Source organism: Lissotriton vulgaris, chromosome 4_1 (genome assembly GCF_964263255.1).
Source record: "Lissotriton vulgaris chromosome 4_1, aLisVul1.2, whole genome shotgun sequence".
Lineage (NCBI taxonomy): Eukaryota > Metazoa > Chordata > Amphibia > Caudata > Salamandridae > Lissotriton > Lissotriton vulgaris.
In genome coordinates, this window is record NC_141691.1 from 1,125,290,555 (window position 1) to 1,125,307,844 (window position 17,290).

The 17,290-nt window shown below is 42.5% G+C and overlaps 1 protein-coding gene across 8 annotated transcripts in view; it reads left to right on the top strand.

Annotated features, from left to right (window-relative positions):
* Window positions 1–17,290, top strand: part of PTPN3 (protein tyrosine phosphatase non-receptor type 3) — a 1,864,164-nt gene that overhangs the window by 430,356 nt on the left and 1,416,518 nt on the right. For all 8 annotated transcript variants that reach the window (XM_086965368.1, XM_086965363.1, XM_086965366.1 and 5 more), the window contains one exon: window positions 5,084–5,238. In XM_086965368.1, coding sequence (XP_086821494.1) covers window positions 5,101–5,238 — 138 coding nt within the window. In that variant the 5' untranslated portion in view covers window positions 5,084–5,100. The remainder of the gene's footprint in view (window positions 1–5,083; window positions 5,239–17,290) is intronic.

Sequence of the window (17,290 nt, forward strand, 5' to 3'; positions counted from 1 at the left end):
CACACACCCCCTCACCCTCACACACCCCCTCACCCTCACACACCCTCACTCTCCCTTACACCCCCTCTCCCTTACACCCCCTCACCCTTACACCCCCTCACCCTTACACCCCCTCACCCTTACGCCCCCTCACCCTTACGCCCCCTCACCCTTATGCCCCCTCACCCATCCACACCCTCACCCCCCTCAAACTCACCCCCCTCACCCTCACCCTCACCCACCCTCACCCTCACTCACCCTCACACCCTCACACCTCACACCCTCACACACTCACCCTCACACCCTCTCGCCCTCAACCTCACCCCCCCTCACCGTCACACACCCTCACTCACCCTCACCAGCATAGCATTACAAAACCTAGCATAGCATAACAAAACATAGCATAGCATAACAAAACACAGCATAGCAAAGCATAACAAAAAAGCACAGGATAGCAAATCATAGCATAGCATAACAGAACAAAGCATAGGATAACAAAACATAGCATAACAAAACATAGCATAGCAAAACACAACATAGCATAGTATAACAAAACATAGCATAACAAAACAAAGCATAGCATAACATAAAGCATTGCAAACAAAACATAGCATTGTATAACAAAACATAGCATAGCATAAAAACACAACAAAATATAGCAGAAAGAAACTTACTATAACATAACAACAAAACAAAGCTTAGCATAACAAAACCTAGCAAATCACAACAAAACATAGCATAGCATAACAAAACACAACAAAACATAGCATACATAACAAAACATAGCAAAGCATAACAAAACACAACAAAACACAACATAGCATAACAAAGCTTAGCATAACATAGCATAACAAAACATAGCATAACAAAGCATAGCATAACCCAACATAGCATAACGAAACATAGCATAATGAAGCATAGCAAAACCTAGCATAACAAAACATAGCATAGCAAAACAAAGCATAGCATAATAAAACACATCAAAACATAGCATAGCATGACAAAACATAGCAGCATAACAAAGCATAGCATAGCAAAACACAACAAAACATAGCATAGCAAAGCAAAGCATAGCATAATAAAACACACCAACACATAGCATAGCATGACAAAACATAGCAGCATAACAAAGCATAGCATAGCAAAACACAACAAAACATAGCGTAACAAAACAAAGCATAGGATAGCAAAACTTAGCATAGCATAACAAAACAAAGCATAGGATAGCAAAACAAAACATAGCATAGCGTAACAAAACACAACAAAGCATAGCATAGAATAACAAAACAAAGCATAGGATAGCAAAACTAAGCATAGCATAGCATAACAAAACAAAGCATAGGATAGCAAAACAAAACATAGCATAACAAAACATAACATAGCATAACAAAACATAGCATAGCATAACAAAACATAGCACAACAAAACATAGCATAACATAACAAAACATAGCATAGCATAACAAAACATAGCATAGCATAACAAAACATAGCATAGCATAACAAAACATAGCATAGCATAACAAAACATAGCATACCATAACAAAATATAGCATAGCAAAACATACCATAGCATAACAAAACATTGCATAGCATAACAAAACATTGCATAGCATAACAAAACATAGCATAGCATAACAAAACATAGCATAGCATAATAAAACATAGCATAACATAACAAAACATAGCATAGCATACCAAAACATAGCATACCATAACAAAACATAGCATAGCAAAACATACCATAGCATAACAAAACATTGCATAGCATAACAAAACATTGCATAGCATAACAAAACATAGCATAGCATAACAAAACATAGCATAGCATAATAAAACATAGCATAACATAACAAAACATAGCATAGCATACCAAAACATAGCATAGCATAACAAAACAAAACATAGGATAGCAAAAGAAAACATAGCATAGCATACAGCATCACTCAGCACCACCACAGCATCCTCCAGGGGCACCACAACATCACTATGCGCTACCACAGCATCACTGAACGCCACAGCATCACTAGTTCACCATTACAACATCACTCTGCGCCACCACAGCATCAATCTGTGCAACCATTCAACAACAACTGGTTCAAATATGTTTTCTCAATGTTTCAAGCTTTATTACAAATGCAACAAAAAGATGTTAATATTTCACTTCTGTACGTGGATTTTCGTCGCAATAAAATACACTGAACATAATCTTCACAAAATTTATTTACAAAAGTTTAAGCTTTTGCCATTATACATTACAATAACTTTTATTTAAGTATTAATTATTTTAAAAAAAATGAAAAGCCTTTGTTATTTGTAATATCAATACATGTAAGTCATGTAAATACAACACATATTGCATTACAAATGCTTTAGGTGTCACATTTGCGAAAGTTATAACTATTGACATTGTAATTGACAAAGCTATTAATTTCGCTATTTTCAAAAACAAAACCTAAATAAAAAATGTGTCATTTACAGTACCAATAGCTCAAACTTCCTAATGCGAGACCTATTGCATTGCAAATGCTTGTTTAGGGTAGGTTCAGTCACTATACTGTATTGTAAACTATTCTATAAGCTTATTTTTATTTGAAACTTGTTACCACAGAATATGCGATTTGTGTTGCTGTCACTATATTTGAGCATTTTCCAGTGACACAACACTGGTCTTATATATAGCTCAGATGCATGAAACAGGAAGTTGAACCTGTCAAGATTTGATCTTGTGACCTTCATATGAGACATGTATAAATGAAAAACAATGTCCCAATAGGAAATAATAAACAGTCAGTTAAATATGCATGCACATTGCATTGCTAGCAAGGGAAAAAGGAGACTCTCTTATACACTTTCAGGCAAGGTAGTAAATCATCTTGATTTCACTTTGTCACATGATCCGAACCACTCACTGTAGATAATTTGCACCCTCTCACAGTGTGCCGTTTCTGCTGTTTCACTTCTTCACTTGCGTCGCCACTTGCACCACAGTCACTTTTTGTAGAGCACCAAGTTTCTTTTTGGTTGTCATCTAATTTGAATATATGCAGTGCTGCTTATAACTGTATTATTCCGACCATAAATTTACACCATAAAACAAGATGATTTACTACCTTGCCTGAAAGTGTATAAGAGTCTCCTTTTTCCCTTGCTAGCAATGCAATGTGCATGCATATTTAACTGACTGTTTATTATTTCCTATTGGGACATTGTTTTTCATTTATACCTTCCTACCCAGTCCTAATTAGGTATATGGGTAACACTCCTGTTAACTGTACTTCATATGAGACAGGCATAGACTTCACACATACATTCTCACTATATATATATCTTTCTCTCTGATTCTCACACACACACAAACACACCTCCCCCCAGCAATTCTCATTTAGTATTTCCTCTACCAGAACTCAACCTACAGTGAATTATAGATTATTTGTATAATACTTAAACAAACTGCAGGGGCACACGCATTCAGTCAGCGTGTTTAAGGAGTACTTCTCTCAAATGGATTGGTTTACACTGTAGTTTAGGTACAGATCTTGTGAACTGATACCACTGTTTGATGTATTTTTAAAGTCTTCACTAGGGATAGCTTAGTAGGAGAGTTAACAACATGAGGTATGGTGGCTAATGCATATCTGTAATGGGCTAAAGCGGGGGTAGAGGGGAGTGGCACTCTGGCCCTTTTGATCTATATATGCCAGATCCCCCAGGTGCCATGACAAAATCTAGTTGCTTTCCTTCACCCTTATATTGTAAAATATGTTTAACTGTAAGATCGTGGCTTTAACTGAGTGATCGCAATTCAATTACTATGGAACTCGATGCAACCCTATCCGTGTGACATAGAATCTTGTCTTTTTTGTTTGTAAAAATGGAAAGAAACAACAAGATCTAGGTCTTCACAGCGGAAAACATTGGCTCCTCATGGTGGTAGTTTCAATAGACTCTAGAGGTGGTTGCCCCATGTATCTATTGCAATAGTTTGTGTTTGGTTTCTGCCATATCACTCGCAGCAGCAAAAGCCTATGCAGCTAAAGACAGATTGTCATCATCCCTGAGGAAAGAATGCCGGCAAAAACTTTTTGCAATCTAGGATGTTGAGTAAGATAGGCAGTAAACATTATTGAAATATACTTGTGGAAGCGGTCACTGGGTCTCTCTAGATCTGCTTTCAAGGTAAGGGTATTTTAGAATCTTGATTTGAAGTGCTTGTACTTTGTTGCAGATTCAAGTATATTGCAGTTGGTGCTTTTCAGAAAAGGCACTTGTTAAAGCATAATATGCTACAGTTGAGATTGAAGGAAAGTAATAACCTTGCACTAATGCAGCAAACCTAGTTTGCTACTACCCTAGAAAGCAGTAGGGAATTTGAAAATTATGAAGTATGCTGTGTGGCCATGCTGTTAGAAGAAAAATGATTCTAACTTGGGTTATAAATAGCATATAATTTTACTACCTGAGGAGGGGATGATGCTTTAAGATAGGATATGGGTTTCTGGAATGGATTAATTTGGGACCCTTGATACCCCAATTTGCATGTTTTGTATTTGATCTCTTTAATATGACAACCATAAAAAGTTAATGAAGCCAATTTGTATTGATCTAGGAATTAGTTTAACAGTTGGTAAATATGATGCATAATATAACTTAGAGTAACAAAATAAAAGAAGCAATCTTAAGTCAGTTATTGGCATTTGCATAGCACAACGACCCTGGGGGCTGCGTTATCACAAAACTCATTTTACATGTAACTGTAAGGGTAACAACTAATGTTAGATATGATTGAATGTATTTCAGTTCCTTAACACGCCCTATTGTTGATTTTTTTGGAAGGCATTGGCACATTTTTCAGTTACCTTTTTTCTCACTTTTATGTAAATGTTTTTGCAAGTTACATTGTATTGTGTTGTTAGACTTTTCAGTTTTGCTTTTTTTTTTTAGAGCTGCAGGCATTAGGTCATTTTTTCCTATTCATTCTTGTATATTTATACTATTCTTTTGACCACTGTTGTCTTGAATTAGTAATACAACCTTTGGAAAACAAACTGTCATCTCTGGTAGTCTATGTGGTCTTTACCAAGCCTGTATGTTTTGTGTTGCAGGTTTCTCAACAATAGTTATGAACTCCCGGCTACGAGCATTAGGTGGGAGGATAAACAACATAAGAGTATCTGAGCTTCCAAAAGAGAAGGGTCGATCAGAGGTCACCTGCAACGTCACATTCCTGGATAATTCAGTTCAAAGCTTCAAAGTGAATGTAAGTTGTTTTAAAACAGTGTTTATCGTGTGATTATTCCCATTTATTGTGATAATCAATGACTTGTTACCGTAGCACAAAAGCACTCATGGATAATTGAAAATTCGCTCCTTGTAAAACTTCCCCTAGTTCTACTTAACCTTTCTGTTGTAGTTTCTCCTTTAATAATGCACATTCCCTGCCTAGAATGTGCCTATGTCATTGCTCTAGAATGTGTTGTGAGGGAGTTGAGTCAGTTATTCCCTGGTCGCTGTTTGATCAACTTGCCTCCCTGTTGGGTCTCAATAAACCTCTACTTCAACATCTGCTGTGCCTCTCACTTTTCATCACTGGCGAGGACTCAAAAACATCCCCGCTGATTTCCTCTCTAGGTTACCCCTTGATAGGTTAGCTTTGTGTGATCCTGAGGCACCTGTTGTTTCATGGGTGAGAGAATCTGCGTTGAATGAAGCAGAATGGAAAGAGTTTTTTGTGTGACCCGGCCAGAGATTTTGTAATGGAATTCACGGTCAATGGTTGGCCTACTTTGAAGGAAGTTCCTGAAATTGCCAAGGGGTATTGGAATGTGAGGGATGAATTAAACATTGTCCATAGTGAGTTGTTCAGAGGTGACCGGTTGGTTCCTCCGCTTGGAATGAGAGAGAAGATTATAAATTTGGCACATGAGGGACATCTTGGTCGTAGCCTCACCAAGGCTAGAGTCAGAGAAACTTATTGGTGGCCTGAGTTAGACCGAGAGGTTGAAACAGTTGTAAAGGATTGTAGTATTTATGCTGGCAATGATAAGTCTAGGAAAGTCAGTGTTCCTCCCCTCTTGCTATTCCTGAACGTCCTTGGTCTAAAGTGGCTGTGGACATCATTGGACCTTTTGAGAATTTGGCTCCTTCAGAAAGATTTGTGGTTGTCCTGGTTGATTACACATCGAAATGGTTATCTGCTTCGTGCATGAGTTCTGTTTTGAGTAGAAATATTATTGAATTTTTAAAATATGCTTTTACCTGTGAAGGTGTTCCCGACATTTTAGTTTCGGATAACGGTGTTCAATTCACCTCTCAGGAAATGTCCGATTTCCTAAAGGATTTATCTATCACTCATCATAGGACTGCTCTTTATTCTCCGCAGGCTAATGGTCTTGTTGAGAGCATGAATAGGCTTATTAGAGCTTGTGCTCAGTCTGCTTTGGAGAGAAGGCTTCCACTGAAACCTATCCTCAGGGAAAAACTATGGGCACACAGGAACACTCCTAATAGCGTGACTGGTGTTTTGCCTTTCAAGAAAATGAAAGGTAGAATTGCTGGTTCTAAACTGAATCCTTTGTGGCTTTCGGTTAAGGACAGAGGTTGTGTGCTTAAGGATGAAAGAGTGGAGAGTTACCAGGAGAAATACAAACAAAGATTTGATTCCTTAAAAGGTGCAAAGAGTGTTTCCTGGAAAGTGGGTGATTTTGCTTACATTAAAAAAGCGGTTTGGTCACCCAAGGGTGAATCCAAGTATTTTGGGCCTAGAAGAATTGTTAAGGTCATGAAAAATGTTGTTATGCTTGCTGGTGGAGATGTTTGGAGTATGTCTCGTTTATCGAGGTGTGCAGAGGGGGATGGTATTGTGGAATCTGGTTCTAGCGGATCTGCTGGCGGATCTTTTCCTTCCACAAGTTCCTCTTCCTGTCACTCTCGTCAGAATGTTTCTTCCAATTTCTTACCTCAGAATGTTTTCTCCCGCAGCACAAGTACAAGAGTAAGAAGGTCTCCCCTGTATCTTCAAGATTACTCTCCCTAGTGATTTGTTTTGTCTTACCATCTTTTTGCTTTGTACTTCTTGCCTTTTTCTGGTTTTGCATTCTTTGTTTTCCTTTGTTTCCTTTTTTTGTTTTTGTTATTATAATAAGGGAGATGTGTTGTAGTTTCTCCTTTAATAATGCACATTCCCTGCCTAGAATGTGCCTATGTCATTGCTGTAGAATGTGTTGTGAGGGAGTTGAGTCAGTTATTCCATGGTCGCTGTTTGATCAACTTGCCTCCCTGTTGGGTCTCAATAAACCTCTACTTCAACATCTGCTGTGCCTCTCACTTTTCATCACTTTCCAATGTGAATGCTGAATAATGTTGATGGTACAGCATCTAAAGGACCCGGTCATAAAGTTCTCTTTCTGTAGTGGAGAATTGTGAGGTGCTACTTGGTATCTGTGAATGTGGTGATTTGGTGATCTATGAGTAGAGTGTATCAATCCTTGTTCTTTGTACTTTGACTTAGGTTGCTATTTGAAGGGCAGCATGGCATAATTGCCAGCTAATTGTTTCATGTTACTACTACCTTAAATGCCAGTTGGAATGAAACATCCCCATCTTACAAGAGAGGATCACTTATCTCCTGTGATTAAATAGGCTTCATGCCAGGAGACTTTGTTTTGAGGTGTCATAGCTATCTATCTGTTGTTCCCTGTAGTTCCTTGTTTATTGTCTTGCAGACCTCAAAACACCTAAAGGCCATTATGGTGTGGAACTACTTTAAGAATTGGGTGCCAGCTCTGGGTGACAGATCTTTTATATTAGACCTACTTCCCAACTTGATGAGAGGCTCGCCAGTCTGTGATCAAGACCAGGAATGTTTTTTTAGCTCAAACTGTAATATTTGGCAGAATTCATATATCTATTTTGTGCTCCCTTGTACATTGTTTCTTTACTGTATAAGCTGTGGCATACAATTCCCCCTCTAGCTCAGTCTTTTCTGCCCACATGCGGAGAGGACATTTTCAGTATTCTGCTCAGTTCACCACCTTCTTTTGTGGAATGCTAGCACTTGCAACTTGCTTTTTTCTTAAGTCGGCCACACGCTGATGAAACCATGCTCCAATGTCAGCAGGTGTTTTTTTAAGATGTTGCCACAGCCTGGGTTGCTTGTGGTGTGGTCACCTCTTCTTGTGGTCTCCTTAGTGGGATTTTTCCTAAGGATTTGTTTAACATGGTCCGGCAGCAGTGCTATGCATGTCATTGCCAGATAGAAAAGGCCTTTTCTTTTTTTGGCAGTGAGCCTCACCATGAGGTTCTAGTTTTGGCTGATCCACGTACTGCATCATACACAGGGCCGGACTGGGAACATAAACTGGCCCTGCCAAACTGCTCAGCTGCCCCCCCGGGTGTGAGGGGGGAGTGCAGCTGAGCCGTTTGCGGGGCCGGTTTTGGCCGATTTTGTTACAGGGGGACGATAGTGCCAACCCCCGGTAACAAAAGCACCCCCCCAGGGGCCAAAAACCGCCCCCACACTAGCGGCCTACCGGGGAAACGCCTGGTGCCTGCTTTGGCCAGTCCGGCCCCGATCATACATAAAATCCACATAAAAGGAGAGTAGCCCTTAAACTCAAGTTGAAGTTAATCATTTTTGCTGTTGTATTTTATAACAGTGTGTTTTCTTCCTTTTATTATTAAGTAACCTCATGAGTTCCACTTACAGCAGAACTTCAAATGCCCTTCTGGTTGACATGACATAATTGCTGTTCTCTTTTGAGCTTTTGGAAGGGACACTTTTTTAAGCATGCTTAATCTTATCTGTGTGTGGCACATATGTGGCAGCTGCCAGTGTTAAAAGAGTTTTATCTTTATATGCCTCTCAATTTAATACTGTAATATTTGATGTGCTCCACTTTTTGCCTTGCTTTATGGTACCCGTTTACCCTTACTGGCTAGTGTTGTGCCTTTAAAGATATTCCACCTGTTAAACTTACCAGACATCTTGTAGTGGCTGCTTGAATAGCCCTAATTCAACCATCTGTCTGTTCGCCTCCGTGCTCATGGTCCTTTGGTGAAGCTATGGTTGTGTGTCTCAGTATCGTGCAGTGTTGAGAGAACAGCACCCTCAGTGGTATCTGGACATTAGTATGCATGGTAATGCCTTATTTTCTAACCCACCGCTTCCTGACGATTTGTTTGTGGTTATATTGTGTTGTACAAAAATGCATAATGTCCTGCGACGGAAAGTCACCTGCCTAATCAAAATGTTGTACTTTATTATATCAAAAGATTAAGCCTTTTCACAGTTGAAGTAATACTAAGGTTTGGATGCAGTGCTTCAAAAGTCACAAGATGAGGTAGCCTTCAAGTTTAGGTGGTGTACTACTGAGAATGCAGTTGATGTCTCTAATATTGATCTATCCAAATGTCGCTTGTTCAACAGTTAAGGAGGTCTAATTTAATAAGTGTGCCCAGTTAAATCTAACAAAGGGTGCATGAGTCTGGACTTTTCTTACATCACAGTGAAGCCAATTTCCACCCTTGCTCACTGACGGTATGTTGCGTGGTTTCTCTAAAAGCTGCAAGAAAAGTAAAGTTTATTCAGACTCAATTTCCTGGCTGCTTTGAGAGCTGTAACCTCTGTTTCATGTAACTTTATTAATCCAATTAATTATTAAAGTATTTTATTTTTTTAGAGTGGACTGCACAGTTGTGGCAATTATTTACTTGCAGTCAAGGCAAGTATATCTTATGTAATGCTTGGGTACCACACAGGATCTTCTTACATCTCAGCTGAAAACATGCTTTATTTGGCAGCCTTGGGGTTTAATGTTATTTAACAGTAATTTAATTACCATACTACTTTGGGTCATTATAAGCATATATACTGCAAGAAAGATACAAATGTAGTAAATACCCCATTTCTGTTGGGAGCAAGAATTCTACATCTAAGACTGTTGTGAGAGAATATCAGATGCTTTTCACCATAAGATGCTCCAAAGTTCACCTTTTTCCAAAATGCATAGAAAGCAACAAAGGTAGGTCCAACACAGCCACTCTGTTTTCTGATTTCTGTCCTAATTCCATGGTTAGATCCCTCACTTCTAGTGTCCATTTGACTTGTGTTGCTGTGGACTTCAGACAGGTAGGCCAGATGAGGGATATGAAGAGGAGAGCAGTATGGGTTGACCGCTATACAGAATTTCCACTGTCTAGCGCTGGGGTCTAAAATGGGAGGGTGTTGAACATCCGAGGAGTCAGTATGACTCCCTTTGATATCGAGTGAAAGTCCACAATGGCTTGGAACATGTGGATTTAGAAAGGGAAAGGAAAGCTGCAGATCAGCATTGGAACTGAATGCCAAAACACCAAATTCGTTACACCAAGAAACATTAAGGAGTCTAGGGATTCTTGCACTGAAAAAAAACAAGTTTGGGGTTTCTCTAAGGACCTCTACCATAGAAAAATCAAGTTGAATAAGGCATTTTTTTGAGCTGTTGTCTCGCATGAATCCCTTCAACGCGATTTAAATGAATAAAATATGGAAAATATGCCCCTTAGGTTTTTCCTGAATCGCCACTGCAAGTCCTCAAACAGCAACTTTCTGTTCGTAATCCTTGCTTATCCTTCAACTCTTAACCAGAGGGTTTAACTGTATGTTAACTGGTCAATCCAAAAACATTGAAAAGTAGACCGAATCAGTGCAGTATCCACCTTGCTATGACTCGGGTGAAAGCACAAGTAAAACAACTGACAAAGTCAGGTACAGCGTTCACCAAGAAAAAGAGCATAGATGCACCAGATGAAAGGCCTCACAAAATGCTGCCTCGGACTCAGAATTAGAGGTGACATCACAGGGGCCTACCGCATTGGAGAAGTCGCTAGCTGCGATCCAGACCAGTTTCGCGGCCATAGATGGGAAAATTGAAGCCCTGAACGGACAAATGGACCACTTCTCCAGCGAAATTAGACAAACAGGCGTCGCGAATTGGGGAGGCTAAGCACCGCATTTTGGATGGGGATGATGGCCTTCAGCAAGTGGCTGCGCAGACGTCGGATATTATAAAGCTCCATGCGGTTATTCAAGCAAAAAATTAGGACATCGAAGCGCGGTCCAGGCGCAACAACATTCGCGTCTTGGACCTGCCAGAGTCTACGAATGTGGAGCTTCTGGAGGACTACATGGAGACGATTCTCCGTGAAATCTGTGGAGATGGCAAACTATCGTCCCTGTTCACTGTGGAGAGGGCCCATTGTTCGCTGGCGGCGAGCCCGCCCCCAGGAGCCGCGCCGAGGCCTGTCATCGCTCGGCTGCTCAATTTTGGGACAGGGACACTGTTCTCCGTGTGACTCAGCAAAAAGGCTCAATAATGTACCAGAACAATGTGTTATCCTTCTATCCGGATTTTACTGCTACTCTATAGGCCGCCCGGAAGGAATTTCAGAGCGTCAAGAAGGTCTTGCTTAAAGAACCGATTCCTTACACTATGCTCTACCCGGCGAGGTTGCGCATTGGAGACGCCGACAAGGGCAAAATCTTCACAAATCCCAAGCTTGCGATGGATCACGCCAAATCCTTGCGAAGACGACGGAAGTCTCCAGACTGCACGTTGGACATTGATGAATGAACAGTATGAGGCTTAAGTGCGGTGTGCTCGGGCCTTCGGGCCCACAGGACGTTTCTGCCTGGGGGGGGGGGGTAAAGACATGTACCTATGTGTCACAATGTATGTTTCTGTTATAACCACGGGTTTGGTACTCCGGGGGAGGGGGTTCCTACTATTGGATGAAGGGTCCTGTACAGCTGGTGGGCCGTTGGCTCAGTTGGATGTGCAATGTTCAGGCGCAGTGCCGGGGTAAATGCATCCTTTCTGATTATTTGCCTATGCAATAGTTTCTACTATCTTTCTTGATATGCAAGATATAGGTTGGGCACAGTGGAATTAGTGATTTGCTACTTCGGCAGCCACCTCCATATTAGATCTTGGAGGGGACTGTCCAACTACATCTCCCAATGGGTATTCCCCTTTACTCACGATGTTTGTTACCGTGTTTGCTGGGGGGGGATGTTACAAATGGGGCACGACTTTAGCAATTCGGCGATGCTGAAGTGGGAGTGGGGTGGTGGGGATTGTTTAGTTTTGTTGAACCTTAGGTACTGTAATAGGAGAGATACTGCTACTTTACTGTGGTTTATATGTGTGTCTACATGCTTCGGTGAGCTCCACTCCCTCCGAGATATGGGTTGCTATAACGAAGAAAGGCAAGCTCTATAAGTGTATAACTTGAAATGTCCGGGGGTTGAACACGCCTAAGAAGACAAGACAGGTGCTGGCGCAGCTAGACAGACATAATGTGCCGAGCGCTGTTACAGGAGACCCATTTGTGTGCCTCTACAGAGGGTGGGGTGGTGCACAGGTGGGTGTCTTACCGCCTGGCCTCTTCTTACTCATCTTGCGTGCGGGGCGTCCTCATCCTCATTAAGAGGGGTGTTCCGTTTAAGCCTAAACAAACGTGTGGATAATGAGGGTCGCTGGGCTATGGTACACGGCAAACTGGGGATTACGTTAGTGAAATAGTCTGCATATATGGCCCCGTGTTGGACGTGCCGGCGTCCTTTTAACAGCTGTTTAGGTCTTGCGCACCTGTCCGGAAGCGCGCTCCTTTGTGGTGGTGATCGCAAGACACATCTTAATCCGCAGGAGGATAAATCTAATCCAGCCGGGGCGCGCATGGTCAGAGTTGCGCAGTGCATTCGGGACGCTATGGCAGAGATGAGTCTTGTAGACGCTTGGCAGCTGCGCAACGTGGGGATCCTGGAGGGCACTCATATCACTCCTGCCTTTAATAGTTGGTCCCGACTGGACTATTGGCTGCTTAACGGTAGGCGAATGGGTGGGTGGAGAAGGTCTTTACACTTTCGAGAACCCTGTCCGATCACAATCCTGTTGTTATTGAGGTGTCTATCCCTGCCAACCTATGTAGACCATTCACGTGGCGTTTTTGAGCCAACGCTTTGTTGGACCCGGTCTATGCCGACACCATCAGGAACTCTATCATACAGTATTTTGAGTTAAACACAGGATCCGTAGAGAGTCAGGCGACCCTGTTGGAAGCCTTTAAGGCAAAGATACGGGGGGGTGTGCATAAGCACTTCTGCGGGAATACTCAGAGACCTCAGAGAGCAACTTCGTCGGGTGGAACAGCGGTTGCGAGACTTAGAGGCCCATTAGAATACTGCACCATCTGCTGAGACGTTGGTTCATATCCATGAGCATGTTGAGGAATACAACACGCTAGCATCCACAGAGGTGAAATATCTATCCAAACGGTATGTGGCTAGAGCCTATGGCGAGGGCGGCAGACCGGGCAAGGTATTGGCTGACAGACTGCAGGACAGGGCTGATCACCCACCAATTGACCATATAGTAGATGCAAATGGAGAAGCCCACTATTCACATGAAAGTATAGTAGATCAATTCTGTTCTTTCTATATAGATTTATATATACATCCCGAGGAGGCATGCCTGAGTCGGCCATGAATGAGTACCTCGATGATCCGGCCTGTGCGTGGCTGTCAGATGTGCACAGAAAATATTTGAGTTTGCCCATTGAGGAAGAGGATGTTAAAGAGGCCATTCTTGCTCTGCCCAACAATAAGGCTCCAGGCCAGATGACTTGACAGCGGAGTTTTACAAGGCCTATTCGGATCTCCTGGTGCCGCATATGTTGGAAATGTATGCGGAGGCCCATGAGACAGGTTATCTCCCTCGATCCCCAAGACAGGCCTTAATCATTACCCTATTGTAAAAAGATAAGCCTCCAGAGCGGTGCGACTCCTATCGCCCGTTATCTCTGATAAATTTGGATGCGAAGATAACAGCACAGATTTTAGCCACTAAATTACAGCCCTTAATGCCCCTGCTGGTGTTGCCGGATCAATCCTGGTTTATTCCAGAATGGCCCACCTCTTTTAATCTACGCACGATATTCGCCATGTTTCATGTGCTCAATCTTGATCTGCAGGCTGTGGCTGTTCTTTTAGATGCTGCTAAAGCATTGGATTCAATAGAGTGGAAATATATGGTGTATATTCTTCATGGGATGGGCTCCCCCCCTGTCTTTATCTGCTGGATTCGGGTCCTATTCACGGATGTCTCTGCGAGGGTTAGGGTGGGTGGGCTAGCGTCTGAGACTTTCAGCATAGAACGTGGCACTCAGCAGGGTTGTCCCCTGTCCCCGTTCCTGTTTGCCATAGTTTTGGAACCACTGGCATGTAAAATTTGCCAGTCACATAGGGCGGCTACATTGAATTTCCATAACCTTCCTGTTGGAATTTCTCTTTATGCGGACAATATGGTCCTGTACGTCCGCGAGCCGCAGCGTTACGTATCGCCTATCCTGCGTGAATACGTAAAATTTGGTCTCCTCTCTGGTCTGCAGATCAATTGGGAGAAATCAGTTCTCATCCTCCTGACGTCTGCCACTGTTTCACCCCAGGTGGAATATCCCCTCATATGGTCAGTAAAACCCATCAAGTATTTAGGGGTCTTGCTCCATCGGGATCCCAAGATCGTTATCAGGGAGAATTATGGCCATGCATATACAGTGCTGGTGCAGCAGATTGATCGCTGGTGTTGTCTGCCTCTCTCCTTGGTGGACCATATAGCGGTGATTAAAATGATTATACTTCCCAGATTTTTTTACTTCTTCTGAAATATCCCGATCAAACTATCCAAGCAATTTTTTAAAACAATCCAGACCCAACTGCTGAGGCTCATATGGGGGAACAAACAGCCGAGGATTGGTTGGCATAAGTTGACGCTGGCCTTTGAGAAAGGTGGTTTCAATGCTCCAGTGCGTACTACCTGTGTGGGCAAGCCCAACATCCATACTTCTGGTTCCGGGCGCATAACTTCATCCCGATTGTAGCAGTGGAGGAAGGTGAGCGCATCCTGTACCCTTAAAAGTCATTGTTACGCACACCTGCAGACACACGCCCAAAGGGGAGATAAACACGATAGACACCACCATTTCTGCGTTGCAGGAGATTGGGAGACGGGCTCACAAACTTCCTTTGTATGTGCCTGCACTACCTATAGAGGGGCACTCTGCACTGTCGGTGGCGGGTGAGAGGGGCCCTGTCGCAGCACTTAGAGAGGCTGGGCTTACTCTGCTGAGTGATTTGTACGTTGATGGTAAATATATCTCAGGGGACGATCTGAGCTACATACAAAATCCCACACCACTCTTTCGATACACCTGCTATAGACTCCGACAGGCAATGAGGGACCATTACACATGTTTCCCTGATGAGCCGGAAGTGTTACAGCCGCTGCAGCTGATAATAGTTGCCCCCTTTAGAAAGAAGCTGCTCACCAGATTGTATAGGGTAGTGCAGGAAGAGACGGTTCGGGGGTGGATAACAGCATGGGAAGCTGGAATGAAGTGCTTGATCCCCCGATCATGGCCGAAGTATGGGAACAAATCTGTATGCTCACAGGGAGGTTTACTTCTAATAGCAACCTGCGAATTATACATCTGAAGTTCCTTCACAAAGGTATATCACACTCCTTATAAGTTATGTAAGCTTGGTCTTAGAGACTCTGACTGTTTGCAAAAGGTGTGGTCGGGGTGGGGCTGATTTTCTCCATCTCGCTTTTCTGTGCGGACCTGTATATCACTACTGGGAAGGGGTTGTCAATCTGCTACACTCCATGACTGGTCAGGTGATAAATTGCACACCACTAGAGTGTCTATTGAGCTATGTGCTTGGATTGTGGGCAGCAGTGGGCAGGTTTGTAAGGGTGGCACTGGTGCTGGCAAAGAGGCGGGTGCTATTCACTTGGAACGGTCGACTGTGCCCGAAAGTGGATCTGTGGCTAAAGGATTTGGTGTACTGTCGGGAGCACCTAGGCCAAATCGTGGAGGAGCTTCCGGTGTCCTCTAGGCCTAAGGACATTTGGGCCCCATTGAGGGAGTATCTGGTGGCTCCGAGTGAACAGGGTGATGACTAATTACTGCGGAGTGAGTGCTTCCAGAGCTTTTTCTGACCCCAGTCATATGAAGTAAATGGTGGGGCAAGGTTACCATGTAGACATGACTGAGATATTGAACCTATGAAAGTAACCTGATTGTTATTTTTATTTCTACTTTCGATGTAATCCTATTGCGGGACTCTGCTCTGATGTTTCTTTACTGTTCTTGTTTTTTCCGTTTACTTGTGTTTGGCACCATGACATGATAATGTACTGGTAGATGCTGTATATGCTATGTGCCATTGTAACACTGCATCTATAAAATACTTGATAAAAAAAAATAGATGTACCAGATGGAACGAAATCGGCATGGGAACAATTTCAAGATTCTGATGTCCAGGATATGATCTTTTATACTGTGGAGACTCTTGAAACGGCCTATAAGAACATTCCAACAACAAGTGTCTAAACCTTAAATGATCTAGGACTGCAATCCATCAGAGCCCAATACCTTGGAGCCGAAATATTGAAACTCTTTTTTCAAACGGAACGGACCACACTGATAAGACAGGTCTTCAAAAGTTAAACTACAAGGTACCAGTAATGACCAATATTCCAAAACGGACTAAAATGTGAAAGTCGTGAATATGAAACGGTGGCAAAGGAAAAGGACCGTACTGAAATCAACAGTCAACAAAACAGTAAGAGCTGGAAAACAAAAGCACAGGCTTGAGATCAACCTAGCTGCACTTGTACACATACCTAGAGAAGAACCAGGCCATAAAAAGGGAGGCAACATCTAAATTTTCAAGTTATTTTGCCAGGTAGGGAGCCCTCGTGATTTGTAGTGAGAAGTAGTTTTGCTTTGCTTCCCAAGCCTTCTACTTGTACAGCAGTAAGACTGTAGAGTACTGTGATCTTAACTCAAGACTGTCATTGCATCTCCATTTCCTTTCTATTCCTTTTGTGCCAAGCTTCGTTGTAGCAATGTAATTGGAGAATCGGGTGTTACTTTCTTAACAGGATGTGGAGCATCATTTATTGGGAGAGCAAAATGTACAGTCAGACAGGCATTTCCCACGTGTGGAAATTGGATAACAGAGTTTTCAGAGACCTCTTCGAGACATGGGGACCACCAAACAGATAGATCTGTTTGCTTCTGTGGGAGAAACAAAATGCCAAAGCGCCCAAGCTCCTACAGTCACTGAGCTGTGCTGTCACAATAGGTAGGAGGCATTTGCTTACTGTTCTCCAGCGATGCCTTCTAATTATCAGCTAGTACCAACTATCACACTTGACCTCAATACTAGCAGCACCGCAGCGGACTTGACAAGCATGGCAATAATCTGT